This window comes from Podarcis vaucheri (genome assembly GCF_965113315.1).
Source record: "Podarcis vaucheri genome assembly, chromosome: 17".
NCBI classification, from domain to species: domain Eukaryota; kingdom Metazoa; phylum Chordata; class Lepidosauria; order Squamata; family Lacertidae; genus Podarcis; species Podarcis vaucheri.
Window position 1 is genome coordinate 24,133,704 of NC_138755.1, and position 16,485 is coordinate 24,150,188.

Here is a 16,485-nt window from a genome sequence, read left to right on the forward strand (position 1 = left end):
TGTGGCTGGTTACCAGGGAATTCTGGTGGCCCAAGGTCAGGGAAGATGTGCGTGAATATGTGAGAGGGTGTGACCGTTGCCAACGAGCCAAGGGGGAGAGGCGGGCACCGGCAGGTTTATTAGAACCACTACCCACGCCGGAAAGACCGTGGGAGGCAGTGGCAATAGATTTTATGACTGATCTGCCCAGGTCCAAAGGGAAAACAGCCATTATGGTGGTGGTAGATCTGTTAACCAAGATGGCACACTTTATAGCCTGCTCACATGCGGTCACAGCAGAAGAAACCGCCAAATTGTTTGTGGAAAATGTGTTTAGGTTGCATGGCGCCCCCTTGAGGGTGGTTTCGGACCGAGGGAAACAATTTACTTCCAGGTTCTGGAGGAAGCTCATGAGCTTACTGCATGTAGAGGTTAATTTCTCTACTGCCCGTCATCCAGAAACCAACGGGCAGGCGGAAAGAGCTAATGGTGTCCTCCAGCAATATTTGAGGTGTTATGTTAATGACAGAGAGAATGATTGGGTGGAGAAGCTGGCGTTGGCAGAATTTGCTTACAACAATGCAGAGAACGTGTCCACGGGAATGAGCCCTTTTTTGGCCAATCACGGGTGTCATCCCCGAGCCTTCCCAGGGGGGGAGGGGGAGAACTGGAGCGTTCCAGCAGCAGAACAGTTCGTTGAAGAAATGGAAGCGATCCATCGCCAACTCCAACTTAATTTAAACCGAGCGAAGGAGGAATATAAGAGGCAGGCAGACAAAACCAGAAGGGAAGGGGAAAGCCTTAGGGTGGGAGACCAGGTGTGGCTGTCCACCCAAGGGTTACCATTTAAAGGAGGTTGTAAGAAGTTAAGACCCAAAAGACTGGGCCCATTTGAAGTCACGCAACAGGTCAACCCAGTGGCTTTCAGACTCCGGTTACCGAACCACATGAAGTTGCACCCAGTGTTCCACAGATCGTTGCTGTCACCGTATATAGGGGACAGAGAGGGGAGGGTCAATAGGGGACCAGCGATGGAGGAAAAAGAACACAGCTACCATGCAGCGGAGATCCTAGATTCCAGGTGGAAAGGAGAGCAAGTAGAGTATTTGGTAATGTGGGAAGGGGAACCGGAGTCGGAAAACACCTGGGTCAGGGCAGAGGATGTAGATGACGAGGTTCTAATTGAAACTTTTCATCAGAGATTCCCTCGAAAACCCCAGCCAGTGGCGAGGTTCCGGAGGGAATACTTCGCCACCACAGACGAAGAAGAGGAGTTGGAGGGGTTCTCCGATTCCGAGGTGGAGGAGGATTCAGCGAGTCGGAACAAAGACCGATGGAGGGAGATGTTCGAGACGTCGGAAGATGAAGAGGATTCGTTTCGGGGTTTCAGCTCCTCACCGCCCAGAGGAGAGGGAGGGGGCGGGGGGGAAGGGGGCCCTGGAGGGGAGGTGGATGTCAGGGAACTGACATCAGAGGGAAAGGAGGTGATAGGGCTCCCAGAGACTGGGAGAGACTCAACAGCCAAAGCAGGGACCAGCAGGGGGAGCGCGGGGTCTCTGGAGCAGGATCTCAGGGATACTGAGAGAGATGCAGCAGCGCAGGCAGGAAGCAGGGGGGAGAAAGGGGTGAGAGACACGTCCAGTGAAAATAGTGGGGAGGTGTCAGAAGCAATTGCAGGGAGACCCATGCTTCGTCGGAAGCTGTCACGTCGTGAGTCCAGGAGACGTGTTTCCGTTAAGGAACTTCTTTGTTGGAGGCGTTTCCGCAAACAGCCACTGTCGGACTCTAACAGTGACTAGAGCAGACATGTCTGAGGAGCTCTGTCACACACAGAGGTTTGTGGGGCCGCACAAACTCTGAAGGGGATGTTGGTTTCTGCTCTCTTCACTGTGCAGCAGAAGTGCTTGTCACAAGACAATGTTTACATTCCACAGTCAGAGCACTGTTGGGTTTTCCCACGGGAATGGGAAGCTGGATGTGACGTACACTGGCTTCCTGTTTTTCTCTGTTCTCTTGGTGTCCGAGGAGAAGGTGTTGCTTCTCTGCTCCCGCAGAGGCAAGATGCATGTTTGTAAATTCTCTACAATGAACTGAAAATAAAGCAACAAAAAGCATGTGGCACGTACTATTCATCATTCCGTTGTGCAAACGGACTCTGCTATATCAACATTTTGGTTCCGGGCCCAGAAAGACGTAAATCAAACTGAGGATCAAAGACTCCAGCAATCGAGTCGGAATGCCGGCAGAGGTACAGAGGAACGGATCGCGTTATCTGCTCTGCGCGTCAAGTTTGATTGATGAAGGTATGTGCTCATGCTGCCCGGAGCAGCCTGGCAGCCTGCCAGCTCCTTGTTTATGGTTTTATGGCTGGACTTTGAACTTTTAAAGCCGTTTTGCCGCGTAACAGGCAAAGGCTCCAAAAGGCACAAGCTAACAGGCTTGGATGGCTGGGGAAATCGAAAGTACTTTTACAAGTGCTTTTGGCTGAAGCTGCAGGACTGTGACGCAGCTTGTTTTAAGCAGCAGAAAATGGCTAACGCAAAGCTGGTTAATGATTTTGGGATTCCTAAGCTCAATAAGAATAATTACACAGAGTGGGTGTTATATGCAGAGGCAATTCTGCGGAAAGAAGGTCTGTTTAATGTTATTACAGACAACCCCCCAGCTCCAATTACAGCTGATTGGAATGCTAAGGATTCCAAAGCACGGGGAACGCTTACGTTGATAGTATCCCCAGAAGAGCTCTGTCTGTTGCGTGGAAAGACCACAGCCAGAGAAATTTGGGACACTTTAAGACAGGCTCACTTGAGGACAGAAGCTGGTTCCTCAATGTACTACTATGCCAAGCTGCATGATATGGCTCTTGCTGAAGGTGGAGATGTGCGTAAACACCTGATGGAGATGCAAAATTTGAGACATGAGTTGCAACAGAGAGGACTCAACTTTCCAGAGGCTGTGTATTCCTTCATGATACTACATTCTTTGGGTCCAAGTTGGGAGTCCGTTGCCACTCAGATTGCTGTTCAACCAACTGCTCAGCTCACAGTAGCCTATGTTACTGCCGTGATCCAGAATGAAGCAGATCGCCGGGGTGCTAGCTGCATGGGTAAGGGGGAGTCTTCACAGACGTCATCCCAGAGTGCAGTGGAACCACCAGAGGGCGCCAAAGCTTTGAAGGCAGTGAAATGCTACTCGTGTGGACGTCTAGGCCATATGAAGAGGGAATGCAAATATCCCAGGGCCAAGACAGAGCAGCGCAGCGGAAGCTCATCGCGTGGAAAAGGCCAAAGCAAAGGCAAAGGTCCGGTGTCCAGGACAACGCAGCACAAGGCAATGGTCTCACGCTTCACTCCAAAGGTTGCAAAGGTCCAGAAGGCGTCTAGATCTTTCTTCGTTGTTGATTCAGCAGCTACACACCACATGTGCAACGATAAGAGACTGTTCGTGTCTTTTACACCGCAGGAAGGTGCGATTCACCAGGCGGATGATCACACGATTCCCAGTCAAGGCTACGGAACTGTTGTTCTTCACAGTTTGGACTTAGAGATACATGATGTACTTTATGTTCCAGATGCCACACACAATCTTCTCAGTGTAATGCAGCTGAATGAACGGAACATTGACGTTTCCTTCAAGAACAAGAAATGCACCATCACAAAGAAAGACGATTATGTATTGCATGCTGAATGTGTTGATCGTTTGTTTGTTTTGTATTATGATGATGTTGTGCAGAATGATACTTGTTGCATTGCAGGTTCTAACAAAAGTTTGCATGCAGAATGTATTCATGATTTTCACAGGAAATTTGGTCGTTTGCATTTTGAGGCAGTATCTAAGATGCCTACCTTGGTTGAAGGTATGACTATTAAACCCTGCAGGTACCACATGAAGTGCAAGGCATGCGCAGCAAACAAGGTGAAAATGGCTGCGAAAGGTAAGGTGTCTAGTAGGCAAGCTACAGAACCATACCAGATTGTTCATGCTGATTTAGTTGGTCCACTATCGCCCTCTTTAGGTGGCAATAGGTTCTTCATGGTTCTCATTGATGCATTTTCTAGGTATATTTACGTGTACAATCTCAAGCAGAAATCAGAGGCTTTTCCAAGGTTCAAGGAATTCTGTGCTTGGTTAGAAAATGTGCATGGTAAGAAGATAAAAATTCTTTTCACAGATCGCGGGGGAGAATTCACTTCTCAGCAGTTTGAAGCTTTTCTGACTGAGAAAGGAATTCAACACGATTTGTCCAGTCCTCGCTCGCCATGGCAGAATGGGCTTTGCGAAAGGGCAAATCAAACATTGCTTCAAGGGTTAAAGACCTTGCTGCATGATGCAAATCTTCCAGAGAGTTATTGGGCCGAAGCTCTCTCGTGTTTTATTTACAGTTACAATCGCAGGTTATCTTCAGCGATTGGTTGTACCCCCTATGAGAAGATGTTTGGCAAGAAACCATACATCAAACACATGAAAATATTTGGTTCTGATATGTGGATTCATTCACCACAAAGCTCCAAATTAGGCAAACGTGGATTGCATGGTATCTTTCTAGGTTATCAGAAAGGTTCTTACAGAATAATGATGTCTGACTCTAAGACAATTAGGCTCACAAGAAGTGTTGAGTACAATGCCAAGTGGGGGGAGAACGTGGGAATTTTTCAATGTTATCCTGATTACAGTGATGAGACTGAGGATAAGCAGCCACAACAACCCACACCCACTGATGAAGGTTCTGATTCTGAGTCTGAAACTGAATCAGATAATTCAGAGGATTTCAAGAGTGCGAAAGCCTCTATGCGACCCTCTGAAAGCTCTGATCAGGAATTGGAAGAACCATTGTTCACAATAGGTCATTTTTCTCCAAAGAAGGAAGAGGAAAGTGTTGAAGACCAAAGGCTGATTCGCAGGTCACAAAGAGCCACAAAAGGCAGACCTCCAAAGAGATTTGCTGATGAATATGCTAAGACAGCAATAGCAGCTGTTAAAAGCTCCAAGAAGGTATTTGAACCTTCAAGTTTCCAAGAAATCCAGGATTTGGATTCTAAGGAAGCTGAGCCATGGTTAAATGCTATGAAGGCTGAGCTTGATTCCTTAGAAAAGAACAAAACTTGGGAGCTAGTTCCAGTAGTTCCAGGAATGAAACTGCTTGGAAGCAAATGGGTCTTCAAAGCGAAGACTGATCAAAATGGAAAGATAGTCAGACACAAAGCCAGATTGGTAGCCAGAGGTTTTGCACAGGTACCAGGTGAAGACTATCACGAGACCTACTCACCCACGGTGAGGTATGAGAGCATTAGGCTTATGCTCAAGCTAGCTGCAGAGGAGAATCTACACATTAGTCACCACGATGTAAATACTGCGTTTTTGTACGGATCTCTAGGTGAATCACTTTATATGCATCCACCTGATGGCGTACAGGTAAAACAGGGATTTGTTTGTGCTCTGAAAAAGTCCCTTTATGGTCTCAAACAAAGTGCACGGTGTTGGCACACAAAACTCACTGAAGCATTGTTTTCTCTAGGTTTTAAGCAAGGGAAAGCTGATCCATGTGTGTTTGTCAAAGAGGAGGGGCAAAAGAAGCTGTATTGTTTGTTTTATGTTGATGATATTTTATTCTTTTGGAAAGATGTCACAATGTACAATAATGCCCTAGCTCAACTGAAAGAGCACTTTGACATGAAAGATCTTGGTGAGGTAAACAACTACCTATCTCTGGAAATAGAGAAAGATCAAAGTGGTAACATTCTAGTACACCAGTCACGGAAAATTGCTGATGTGTTAAGCAAACTAAACCTGATGGATGCTAACCCTGTAGACACACCGATGACAACAGGTTATCAGGTAGAAGACACTGAAGAAGCATTTTCTGACACTACACTGTACAGAAGTGTGCTAGGCAAGTTAAACTTCATTGCCAGATGTTCAAGACCTGACATTGCTGTTAGCTGTAATTTGCTAAGCAGACAAGTTAACAATCCTACTGTTAAGGATTGGAAAGCTCTGAAACGCATAGCACGCTATTTGAAAGGCACTATGCATTACAGACTGAGATTTAACAATCAGAAGTCTGGTGGTCTTGAGATTTTTGCAGATGCAAGTTTTGGAAGTGACACTACAGACAGGAAAAGTACGTCTGGAGTTTGCTACATGTACAATCAGGGTCTATTTGATTGGTCATGTAAGAAGCAAACAACAATTAGCTTAAGTACTTGTGAAGCTGAACTGAATGCACTGTCTTATTCACTTAAGGATTGTGAATGGTTGTTACAATTGTGCAAAGACATGAAAATTCCTGTCAAATGTCCAATCCAGGTTTATCAGGACAACAAAGCATGTTTGGCTTTGCTGAATTCGGAAGGTTGTAAGCAAAGCACGAAGCACTTGCAGTTGAAGGTGCAACATGCTAGGGAACATATTCAGAAGGGACTCGTAATGGTGTCCTATATGCCAGGTAATGAAATTCCTGCTGATGTATTGTCCAAGATTGTATCAAGGGATCAACACTGTACCTATGTACAGAAGTTGGGTTTGTACTGATATTGTACGAACACGCTGCCCAGTGATGTTCACAGAAAGGGGGAGGATGTTGGTTTCTGCTCTCTTCACTGTGCAGCAGAAGTGCTTGTCACAAGACAATGTTTACATTCCACAGTCAGAGCACTGTTGGGTTTTCCCACGGGAATGGGAAGCTGGATGTGACGTACACTGGCTTCCTGTTTTTCTCTGTTCTCTTGGTGTCCGAGGAGAAGGTGTTGCTTCTCTGCTCCCGCAGAGGCAAGATGCATGTTTGTAAATTCTCTACAATGAACTGAAAATAAAGCAACAAAAAGCATGTGGCACGTACTATTCATCATTCCGTTGTGCAAACGGACTCTGCTATATCAACAGGGGCACCATTTTAAGCACAAGCAGCTAATCATCCCCTAATAGTTCTCTATCAGTTCAAAATAAGAAGTGGTATCTTTAAAAAATACAGCACAAAGCATTGATATAGCGAGGTTTTGTTTCCCCCCAAAAAAACTCTTTATCAAAACAACATAATAAAAGGTCTTGGTTTTTCTTTTTAAAATGCAACTACCACTTAGCATTTATGCTATAACAGCAGGTATGTTGCTAGATACTGTTAAGTGACCAGTTTTACAAGATCCAAAGCAGCACCAGTTCCAGATTCAATAGCTGGCACACAAGTTCTAGTTATACAATTTCACAAACTGCTTTGGTGATATTAATATACTTAAAATTGGCTTGGCGTTGAGTGATTATAGGCAAATAAATAACCTTCTGCTTACAACAGAAATGTCCTAATATAAAACGCAGAGAGACAGCCAACATTCTCTCGATATGCACGAATGATTTGAGATTTTAGCACTCAAAAGTTTCAGAGGCTACTATTGAATTATGGTCCCTAGAGGGCAGTGGAAGAATGTAAGTTCATAAACATATGTGCACTTCTAATAGATTTAGCCCATGGAAAAAAATAAGAAATATGCTGCTGTAGTGTAGTACTACAACATGAAAGTTTCTTTCGCTCTTTTTTAAGATATATTTTATTAGATTTCCAGGAATTTCACATAAACGTTCCAATAAGAAATAGATTTTTATTTTATTTTTTTACTTCCCATCCCATTTCCCATGGTGATTTTTATTTCTCCTCCTTGCCACATCCTATCTTCTGTCTCTTATACCATAACAATAATTTGATAATCTCTCATTCCTTCTGTTGCTCATAGTTCAAATCCTGCTCATGAAATCATAATACTATATACAACATGAAGGTTTCTTCGGAAAGATGATAAGGGAAGTGAGGAAATGCTAAAAGAAATGTGTCAGGAAAGTAAACCTGAATGACTCGAAATACAGGAGAATGCGCAGTACACAGCCAGTGCCACGAAAAAGTGCGAACATTGCAATATTTAACTATGACATGAATATGAAATGATCGCCACAAATGTGATCATTTAATAATGGAAATCAAACCAGCACAACTTATAACCTATCGCGCCAAAATATGGTTTACCAGGTATCTAGTGTATAGCAGGAAACCAAATGTATGGCAACATGCACACCCATCTCTGCAATCCAAAGCAGATAGTAAAAGCAAGAGATCTGCAGAGCCTTTGGTGGGGTGCTATACATTCAAGTTTCCACATCAGAAATAGTGCATACCTATGTTAAAGCAAAGACATTCTCTACCATGACCACCCACAGATGTGTGAATACTTCATGGGATACAAAATGGCTCTATTAAAAATCAGTGGGCATTTTGCCACCAGATTGTGTGTGTGTGTGTCTGTGTCTGTGTGTACTCTCCAGATTGCATGTTTTAAAAGCTACATCATTCAAAATGACTTATGAGTTGAAAGTGTAGAAAGCTGTTGCTAGTATAAAACAAGGGTGCTTTTAAAAAGCATTTATATATATATAAAACCAATTGTGAGACTCAGAACGGATGTTTTAGTGAAACTTTCTAAGAGACCGTTAGTCATGTAGCACTGACAAGAAAGAACATGTGTTAGAAGACAAATATTTAGATAGAACATGAAAGGCTGTGTCTGAAGCCACTCAACTCAAATACTATTAGAAAATACAGAAATGGGAAAAAATGCAAATAAAAACAGCTTTTGCTATTATTGTGCAAAGCAATGTTAAACATAGAGATTAGGCCATCACAGATAGGAAGTTAGAAAGTTCCCAAAGAGCAAAATTGAAAAAGCGGAGATTACATTGAAGAAGTTAGGATAAAGCACCGACCCATATTAATGTTTTGGTAACTTACTTCTGTGAATAAAAGTTCTATGGAAACGTAACCTCTGAAGGATATTATGTATGGTGCTTATTTCAGTTAAAAAAACAACATGTTATAAAGGTAAATTCTAGAAACAGCTCCAGACTTTGTCTGTTCTTTCCAGTGAGGTTTTCACAGATTTTTAAGGCAGAGGATGCAAACACACACACACACACACACACACACACGGTGGGGGGGATTATATTATAAATTCTCAATTCGGACCTGATTGTTCTGGACCAACGTCTTCTCCAGTGTGAATCACACTGCTACTGCATGACAATGATGGAGTCTCCTGCTCTCCTTCACAGCTTTCTGGAAAAGAAGAAGAATATTCTGAGCAGCTTCTGTGCACCCCCTTGTTCTGTGATGTGCAATTAATACGTTCTTCTGCTTTCATTTTTTGTTATCCAGCTTCATGTAAGAGCTCCCTCCTGGACCAAATAAAGGGTGTGTTTTTCAAACAAGAAATTGTGTTTGTAGGGGTGTATAATAATGAAAGTAGCTTTTTATTTTTTTACAAAAAAACATGTACTGCATTATCACTGTAGAGTTTTATACATGAAGAACAACTCCCCATAATAATCTCAACATTAAATCTTTCTGCCATGAAGAAAAAAATGTATGCTATCAAAATAATTCATACTACTGGCCTTTTTTTTTCTTATTCCTTTGTTTCAGATAAAGGGAAAAGAACACAGAACTCCGAGGTTTCTAATAATCACTCTACCTATAAACGTTTGCCAAATCACTGGAAACAATAAATCTGTTCTTCCACCGTTTCTTTAACCACTAGACTGCTGTTAAATACTGTGGATACATAAAGTTGGCAAATACTCTTCTTGTTGTATATTCAATCTATGTCATCCAAAGAGAGGGGAGTAAGTGGAGGTCACAGGTAGGAAAAGTTTTGCCTGTGCATTATTTATTCTACAATGGGAAGAATCCTTCCTGCAATTGCCTTGACCATGCTTTGAAAGACAGAGGTTCAAGTCCTAATCAGAATATTTAAAAGGCTGCTAGTAAGCATAACTCAAATAAGTCCTCTGACGGCCAATTTCTCACATTAATATGTGCACTGGGCAGCAGTTCCATGCCCACTAACTAGGAAGTAAATCTCTCTGAACTAAACAGGCCTTGCTTCTAAGTAAACATCTGTAAGACATGTATAAGATTGCATTCTTAATATTTTTATTAGTTTCACTGAAAATTATAAATCTTGCAGTTGCATTATCCATCAATAATGGTTTATTCTTAATGAAGAAAAAATGACTCGTAAGTTTATCTCTCTCACCCCAGCTTTATGGTGAATATGTCTTCTTAATTTGCATGTCGAGGTCCCCAGGGCCACCCCAATAACTGACACATCACACAGAAATTTTTGTTTAAGGTTTTTGGCATAATTTTGGCCACAGCTTTACTACAATACAAAAATGTGAGTGGTTGCTTAGGCATTGGTTGCTACTATCTGCCCCCCCCCCATGGGGGACAGACTGACATTCCACACGCCTGTGAAAGTTAGAAAAGGGGAATACACTTGGGGGTAGCGACAGAGCAGGGAACCTGCCCTCAGCCCTCCCCAAATACAACCAGGGGCTCTTGCGTGGCCTAGCCCCTTGACAGGGTGGACAAGCAAGAGTTAGCCCCCAATTTCTTTAATGGAATCCCTTGCAGCAGCAGCATTAGAGGGGCAGGCACAGCCAATCCATGCCCCTCAACCAACCAAACCATAAACCAATGCCTAACCGCGAACCTTACAAGTTGTGAAAATTTGCTACACAGTAGGCAAAAACCAAATGGCCCCCAGCCAATCAGCCAGATGGACAAAATTCCTACCGGGCCCCTGCCCCAAGAGCAGACGACCCCATGACAGGCATAGCAAGGTCAAAGCGAACAACTCTAAATATAGGGAGGAGGGACGAGCAATCCGATGCACAGGGCGAAAAGAGGAAGCTCTACGCCTCGTGCAGAGAGTTTTAGCATTTCTGGCTGTCAATCAACAAATGGCAACATTAACTTCTTCCCAACAACAAGGGAAGCACAGTCACAACAGTGGCCAATGATCAATTAGCCCACCCCACAACTTTGGAGTGTCCTGTCAGCCCCCACTGTAACACATGCTCTCCATGAAGGAGAACACGCTTTGTCTGAACATGGTGATATGTAACATACTGCAGAAATTATCAGAAACTCAGTACGGGGCTTATTAGCTCTCAGAAGTTATCTCATGGAGTTAAAGCCAGAAGGAAAAAGTCACCACACGAATGCTACAAGAAATTCTTACTTTACGGTGATATTATCAAAATTAAAGTTACTTATTTGTTTTCAGATATTTCTTAAGCACCCTTCACCAAAAGATTGCAGGGCAGTTTACAGAAGTGTGGGTAAACACAAACCATGGAAATACAATTCAAAACCAATAATTATAACAAAATAAAAACCTGAAAATCTACAAATACAATAATTAACACAATTCCAAAAATCTACACTCTAAAATAGGAAGATATCCAGAGTCTGGGCACCACCACAAAAAAGGTCTTCTCCTTCGCAGAAGCAGTGTTCCTCTACTAAGGAGGGTACTTGGAGACAGGCTTCTCCAGAGGATTTTTAAGACATGGAAAGGCTGATGTCTTAATGCCTCAGAGAGTCTGATTAGAATCCAACAACATATTTCCATGCAACACCTTGTCAATGTCACATTGCTGCATTTTTAAGCCTTCTAGGATGAAGCATATTGAGCTTCATAGACCCTATATAACCACAACGGGTTTACTTATGTTTTTTTGTGGGAGGTAAAACTTCAATACTTGGAGACTCAGGCAGAAGTTGAACAAACAGCAACAAAGTTGGTAAAACAAATTATTCGTGAAGCAATAAAGCTATTTCAGGAAACAGTCAACTATTTAATAATTACCGGTATACTAAAACCAGTGGATGTTACAGGCTTCTAACAAGGTAGCAAACACACAGCTTCTTTTAAACTTCAGTTGCTTGTTTTCAGTTAGATGTTACAGGTTTCTAGACTAATTAGTAAATGCTTGGCTTATTTTCAGCTATTACACTTCAGTTCCTTAACTTAGTTGTACCATAGGTGTTACAGCTTAATACTTTGGTTCTTAAGCAAGGTGGTACTTTCTGTCAGATTCCCAACCTTCTATCAATCATACTCCTGAGATACTTCTAGCATTATAACAGACCCAGGGGATCACCACGTCCTTCTTAAATATTTATTGAATATCTCCCTCCTCCTGACTGAAACAAGACCAAAGTATATCACCCTCACAGCTTCTACTTCTCCTTCTTCAAACTCAGCCCTCCAGTTAACTCTTGTCTGAATACTCTCCCAAGCCACTTTCTATCTAAACTGAGAGACTCCTTTCTATAGCTGTAAATATTCTCCTCAGAATGGATCTGAGTAGGGCTGGGTGATATATCAATACAGTGTCCAAAACCGGTTTGAAGTTCATATCGTGATATAGGTTTCATAATTTTTGACCTGGCAATATATTGGAGATCATGGTGTATGTGTGTGTTTTATGGAAAAACCACAATGTGGGAAAAACCACGAAGCCAATCAGTGCCTCTACATAGCTCCATTCTTCTTTCAGACATCATGATATATTGGGAGATCACAATGTTTAACTGGTGAGATATCATGATGTCAAAAACCAGATATCGCCCAGCCCTAACACAGACCAGAAGCAACTCTCAAGTCTCTCCTTTCTCTCTTCCTCCTACTCTCTCTTAAACCATCTCCCTATCCTAGCACTCTCTCTGTAATAGCTCCTTTTATCTGCCCTCCCAAAGTGCTGGCTCCACCCCTCTCTGGTTGGCTGTCTTAGTAGCCAATCAGAGAGAGGCTGCAGCCCTCTGGTGGAATTCTAAGGCACTGCATCACCAGCTCAGCTGTTCATCACATATACAGTACAGTTGTTTTACTTGTAAAGTAGTGGAGAAAGTGTTTTAACTTATCAAGTTCCCTATATTGTCGGCCAATCAATCCATTTGGTCTATTTTGACTGATGGCAACTTTCCAAGATCACAGACAGTGGTGCTATCCATCCATCTAACATAACAAAAACACCACTATATTCTCCTTCAACACTAAGAATAATCTCCAATATCCCATTGCTCTATCCATATCTTTGCTGACTCTCTTAAACAGGGAGCTTCCTGCTGACACTTTATTTAGCTCTGAAATTCCAAGAGGAAATCTTTATAAAAGCTATGGATGAGAACACAAATCCCTTCCATGAGAAAGCCCTATATGAATTTTTTTAAAAAATGAAATGCAGACTCTAAGGGCAAATTTAACCCATTTTCCCCAGTTTTATAAGCTGTAGAAAGAGAAATAAAATCCAACTCATTTGAAGCAAAGCCATTCTTAATTACCTTTGCCTGTGCCAACATCCATCGTTTGGAAAATTAAATCCTTTTCAACAGCACCACTGAAGTCCTCATGGGGTTGAATGTGATTTCCCTGCTTAAGGCCTCTTCTGACCAACGTGAGTCCAACTGTTTGGCCAGTATGCCGCAGAACCTCCACTGCTTGCTGGTTGGTAAAACCCTGAAGATTTGTTCCATCCACCTGAATGATTAAATGTGTTTTTATTTCCAGCAGGCCACTATAAAGAAGATAAACGTGCAAGAAGTGTGTAATTCAAAATGAGCCAAATCTCATCTTAGCCACTTGCAAAATGTCATGTCTTATTTTGGTCTCCAGCCACTTTTATCTATTATTGCTTTGTTGTCTCCAAATATGAGCATCCCAGAAAACCACATTCAGATTCATTATCTTTCAGTGTTTAGATTTATACAAAGCCACTGTGAAAGAAAAGGACTGGGTTTATGTAGCTTTGTAATATCATAACCAAATAGTCACTTTCCTTCTTGGTTTCTACTGCTGAGTAACAGTCTGGTGTTATAAGTGTTCACATGATAACCAACTACAGCACTTTGATATATTTGTGTCATCAGTGACAGCTGGGATGACCAAATGATTGATACAAGAAAAACTGGAAGAACAGAGCAATTGTGTTTTCTCTCTGTATGGGTACAGCTAATGTGATTGCATTAATAACCATGTTTCCAAGTGCAGATCAATGAAAGCAGGCATGCAAAAACCTGTTTTTGGAACAGACACCTGCATTTGATGATGGAGCTATTACAAACAGGCCCGTGTGAATTATCCATTCCAGTTTCTTTTATGCAGTCTATTCATAGCAGCTTCAAACACTGAATCTAATCAGCCTTCTGCTGGACATGTCTCCACACCAAGGAGATGGCCCAATCCTATGGCTGGCTATTCAATGTTTAGCATAAGGTGTATTTTCTGTTAGACAAAAGGTATGTAAGGTTCTAAATAAAGCAATAGTATTTGGTCAACTGTACCACAGGGTGGAACGGGGATCATAAAAGTGAGGGTAATAAAAGCAAGTATCCAATAAAATCACTCCTCTATGATTACTTACTGCTATAATTTGGTCTCCAACGTGGATTCTACCATCGTGTTCAACTGCACTGCCTTTTGTGATACTCTTTACAAAAATACCAGAAGGTTCTGTGGTTGAAAAGGAAAAAAACCTCATGCAATTAAAACTACTTTTCAGCTCTTGCTGCACCAGCACCTAGGACCCGAGTCCAAAATCCCAGACACAGCACAGAGACATTTCGCTGTTCTCTATCATACCAAAAAACGCCCAAGCACTTAACCTTAGTACTATGATGTAAGTCCAAAGTCTCACTGAAGACGTTTTCCCCTAAGGGTTGTACCACGCATTACAGGATAGAAACTTACATTTTAATGTGTAGATGCATACAAGGAGGCAGCCCCAGTTAAACGGCGGCTTCTTTGAATATGCACAGCCTCCTATATACATAAAATTGTAAGGCTGTCGTCGTGCTTCAGTTCACACGGCCACCAACAGGCAGTCATGCAACTGCAGAGCAACAACAGACTGTCAGGCAAGCAAGCAAGGAAGCAGCTGGTAGCCAAGGTGAGCTATTTAAAGGAGAGTGGGAGGTGCTTTAGAGAGCGGTTAAGCAAGCTGCTCTTTAAAATGTCTAACCCTCTCCAGCAGTGGGGAGGTTCCTGGTCACCTTGGATGCTTGTAATGGTCTGGCTACCTTCCCCTTCAGCTACTGGTATTTTAGTGGTACCTGAAGATGGTGCTTTTGCAGTCCCGCTTGGCCCACCGTTAAGGAGCCTGAAAATTGGTTAAAATAACCTGAGCCCTGTCCATAATGATTGTCAGTAGCTCTCCAGGGTTTGAGGGAGAAGTCCTTTCCACCCATACCTGGAGAGACCAGGGATTGAACTCTAAGACCTCTTGTGTGCAAATCATGGCGTCTGCCACCAAGCTATAGCCCTCCACAGATCTGCTCTTAATATTACCTGAGGTTTTGTCTCCAATGTAACCAGCAATAGTTATTCCTAATCCTTGGATGTTTTTTGTGAGTTCCACATCAAACATATTTCCATTAGCATCATTTTCAACTTGTGTCTCTTCATCTCTCTTAGAAAAAAACAAAACAAAAACAAATGAAAGAATGTCCCATGAGGACAGTTCTCAGGGACAAAAATTTTGGTACATATTTTCCAAACCAATTCAGGTGCCAAAATTGCAAATAGATAGCATGGAAATGGAATGATAGTTGTACAGATGGCAACCCTCCAAAATAGCTGCTGAAAATGTTAGTTTTTCTTGTCTTCAAAGTACCTATTTATACAGCTCAATCCAGCTATACTGATGTACTATTCTGATTTACAGATTTATGATGTATTCTGCACTTGTTTTATTTATGTTGTTTTATTGTTGATTTTATGCTGTTCACCTCCCTTACATTTGTTAAAATGTTGTCCGTGAAGAAATGTTTGCAAATAAGTAAGATAATGAAAATAAATAAACAAAATGTTTTGCTGTTTGGGGCTCCATGAAGTGTTTTGCAGTTTTGAAGTCCTTCAAGATTCACTTCCACAGATATTACTATCATGCAAGAGAAGTAAACTAAAGGTCAGGGTAAATATTATTATTACTGAAATGTTTCAAAATAAAAGATACGCACACAAATATTAAAATTGAAATAACAAGAGGATATGTGACTCAGGCAAATAAAACGACAAGTTGGTCCTGAAACTTTCAATTCAGGAGCTAACACTTAAAGACAAAAGGGTTGTATTCAATGTAGCGCTAAGCTTGGGTCCCGTCAGTCCAAAAAAATAACAAGAATGCAGCAGGACTGCCAACCCTCTCTTTCACCCCCCATGTGCCCCCTAAAATCTGTTGCAGGGGTTGCCATATCCCCAGTGGCATAGCGTGGGGGGTGCAGGGGGGGCCAGATCACCGGGCGCAACATCTGGGGGGGCACGCTCGCACTTGCAGCTCTCTGCCCCTAGGGCAGAGAGGGCGCAAATTACTTGCCTTGCCCCGGTTGCTGACAACCCACGCTACGCCACTGCATATCCCTCTGGAGCAGATTTGAGGAGAAGAGGAACTCCTTGTGCTGGTAGAGATTAGAATACAAGTTAGAATATGACCAAATTGTTTTACCGAAAATACTGTAGACAAGCAAATATTCAACAGAGTATCTTTAAGTGAAAGTGGTGAGTAGAAGTGTTTCAGTTTTTGCTTACTGCTGCTTTGATATCTGATTTTAACATCACTGTCATTTTTATTTCCATTGTGTAATTCACTTTTAGACACCTGAGTGCAAAATATGACAACAAC

At 42.3% G+C, this 16,485-nt stretch overlaps 1 protein-coding gene across 16 annotated transcripts in view; it reads right to left on the reverse strand.

The window, feature by feature from the left end:
* The window catches only part of MPDZ (multiple PDZ domain crumbs cell polarity complex component), a 134,246-nt gene that overhangs the window by 83,815 nt on the left and 33,946 nt on the right, over positions 1–16,485 (reverse strand). For all 16 annotated transcript variants that reach the window (XM_082204480.1, XM_082204483.1, XM_082204477.1 and 13 more), the window contains exons 9-12: positions 15,153–15,273; positions 14,230–14,318; positions 13,151–13,346; positions 8,984–9,073 (exon numbers count right to left, since the gene is read on the reverse strand). In XM_082204480.1, coding sequence (XP_082060606.1) covers positions 8,984–9,073; positions 13,151–13,346; positions 14,230–14,318; positions 15,153–15,273 — 496 coding nt within the window. The remainder of the gene's footprint in view (positions 1–8,983; positions 9,074–13,150; positions 13,347–14,229; positions 14,319–15,152; positions 15,274–16,485) is intronic.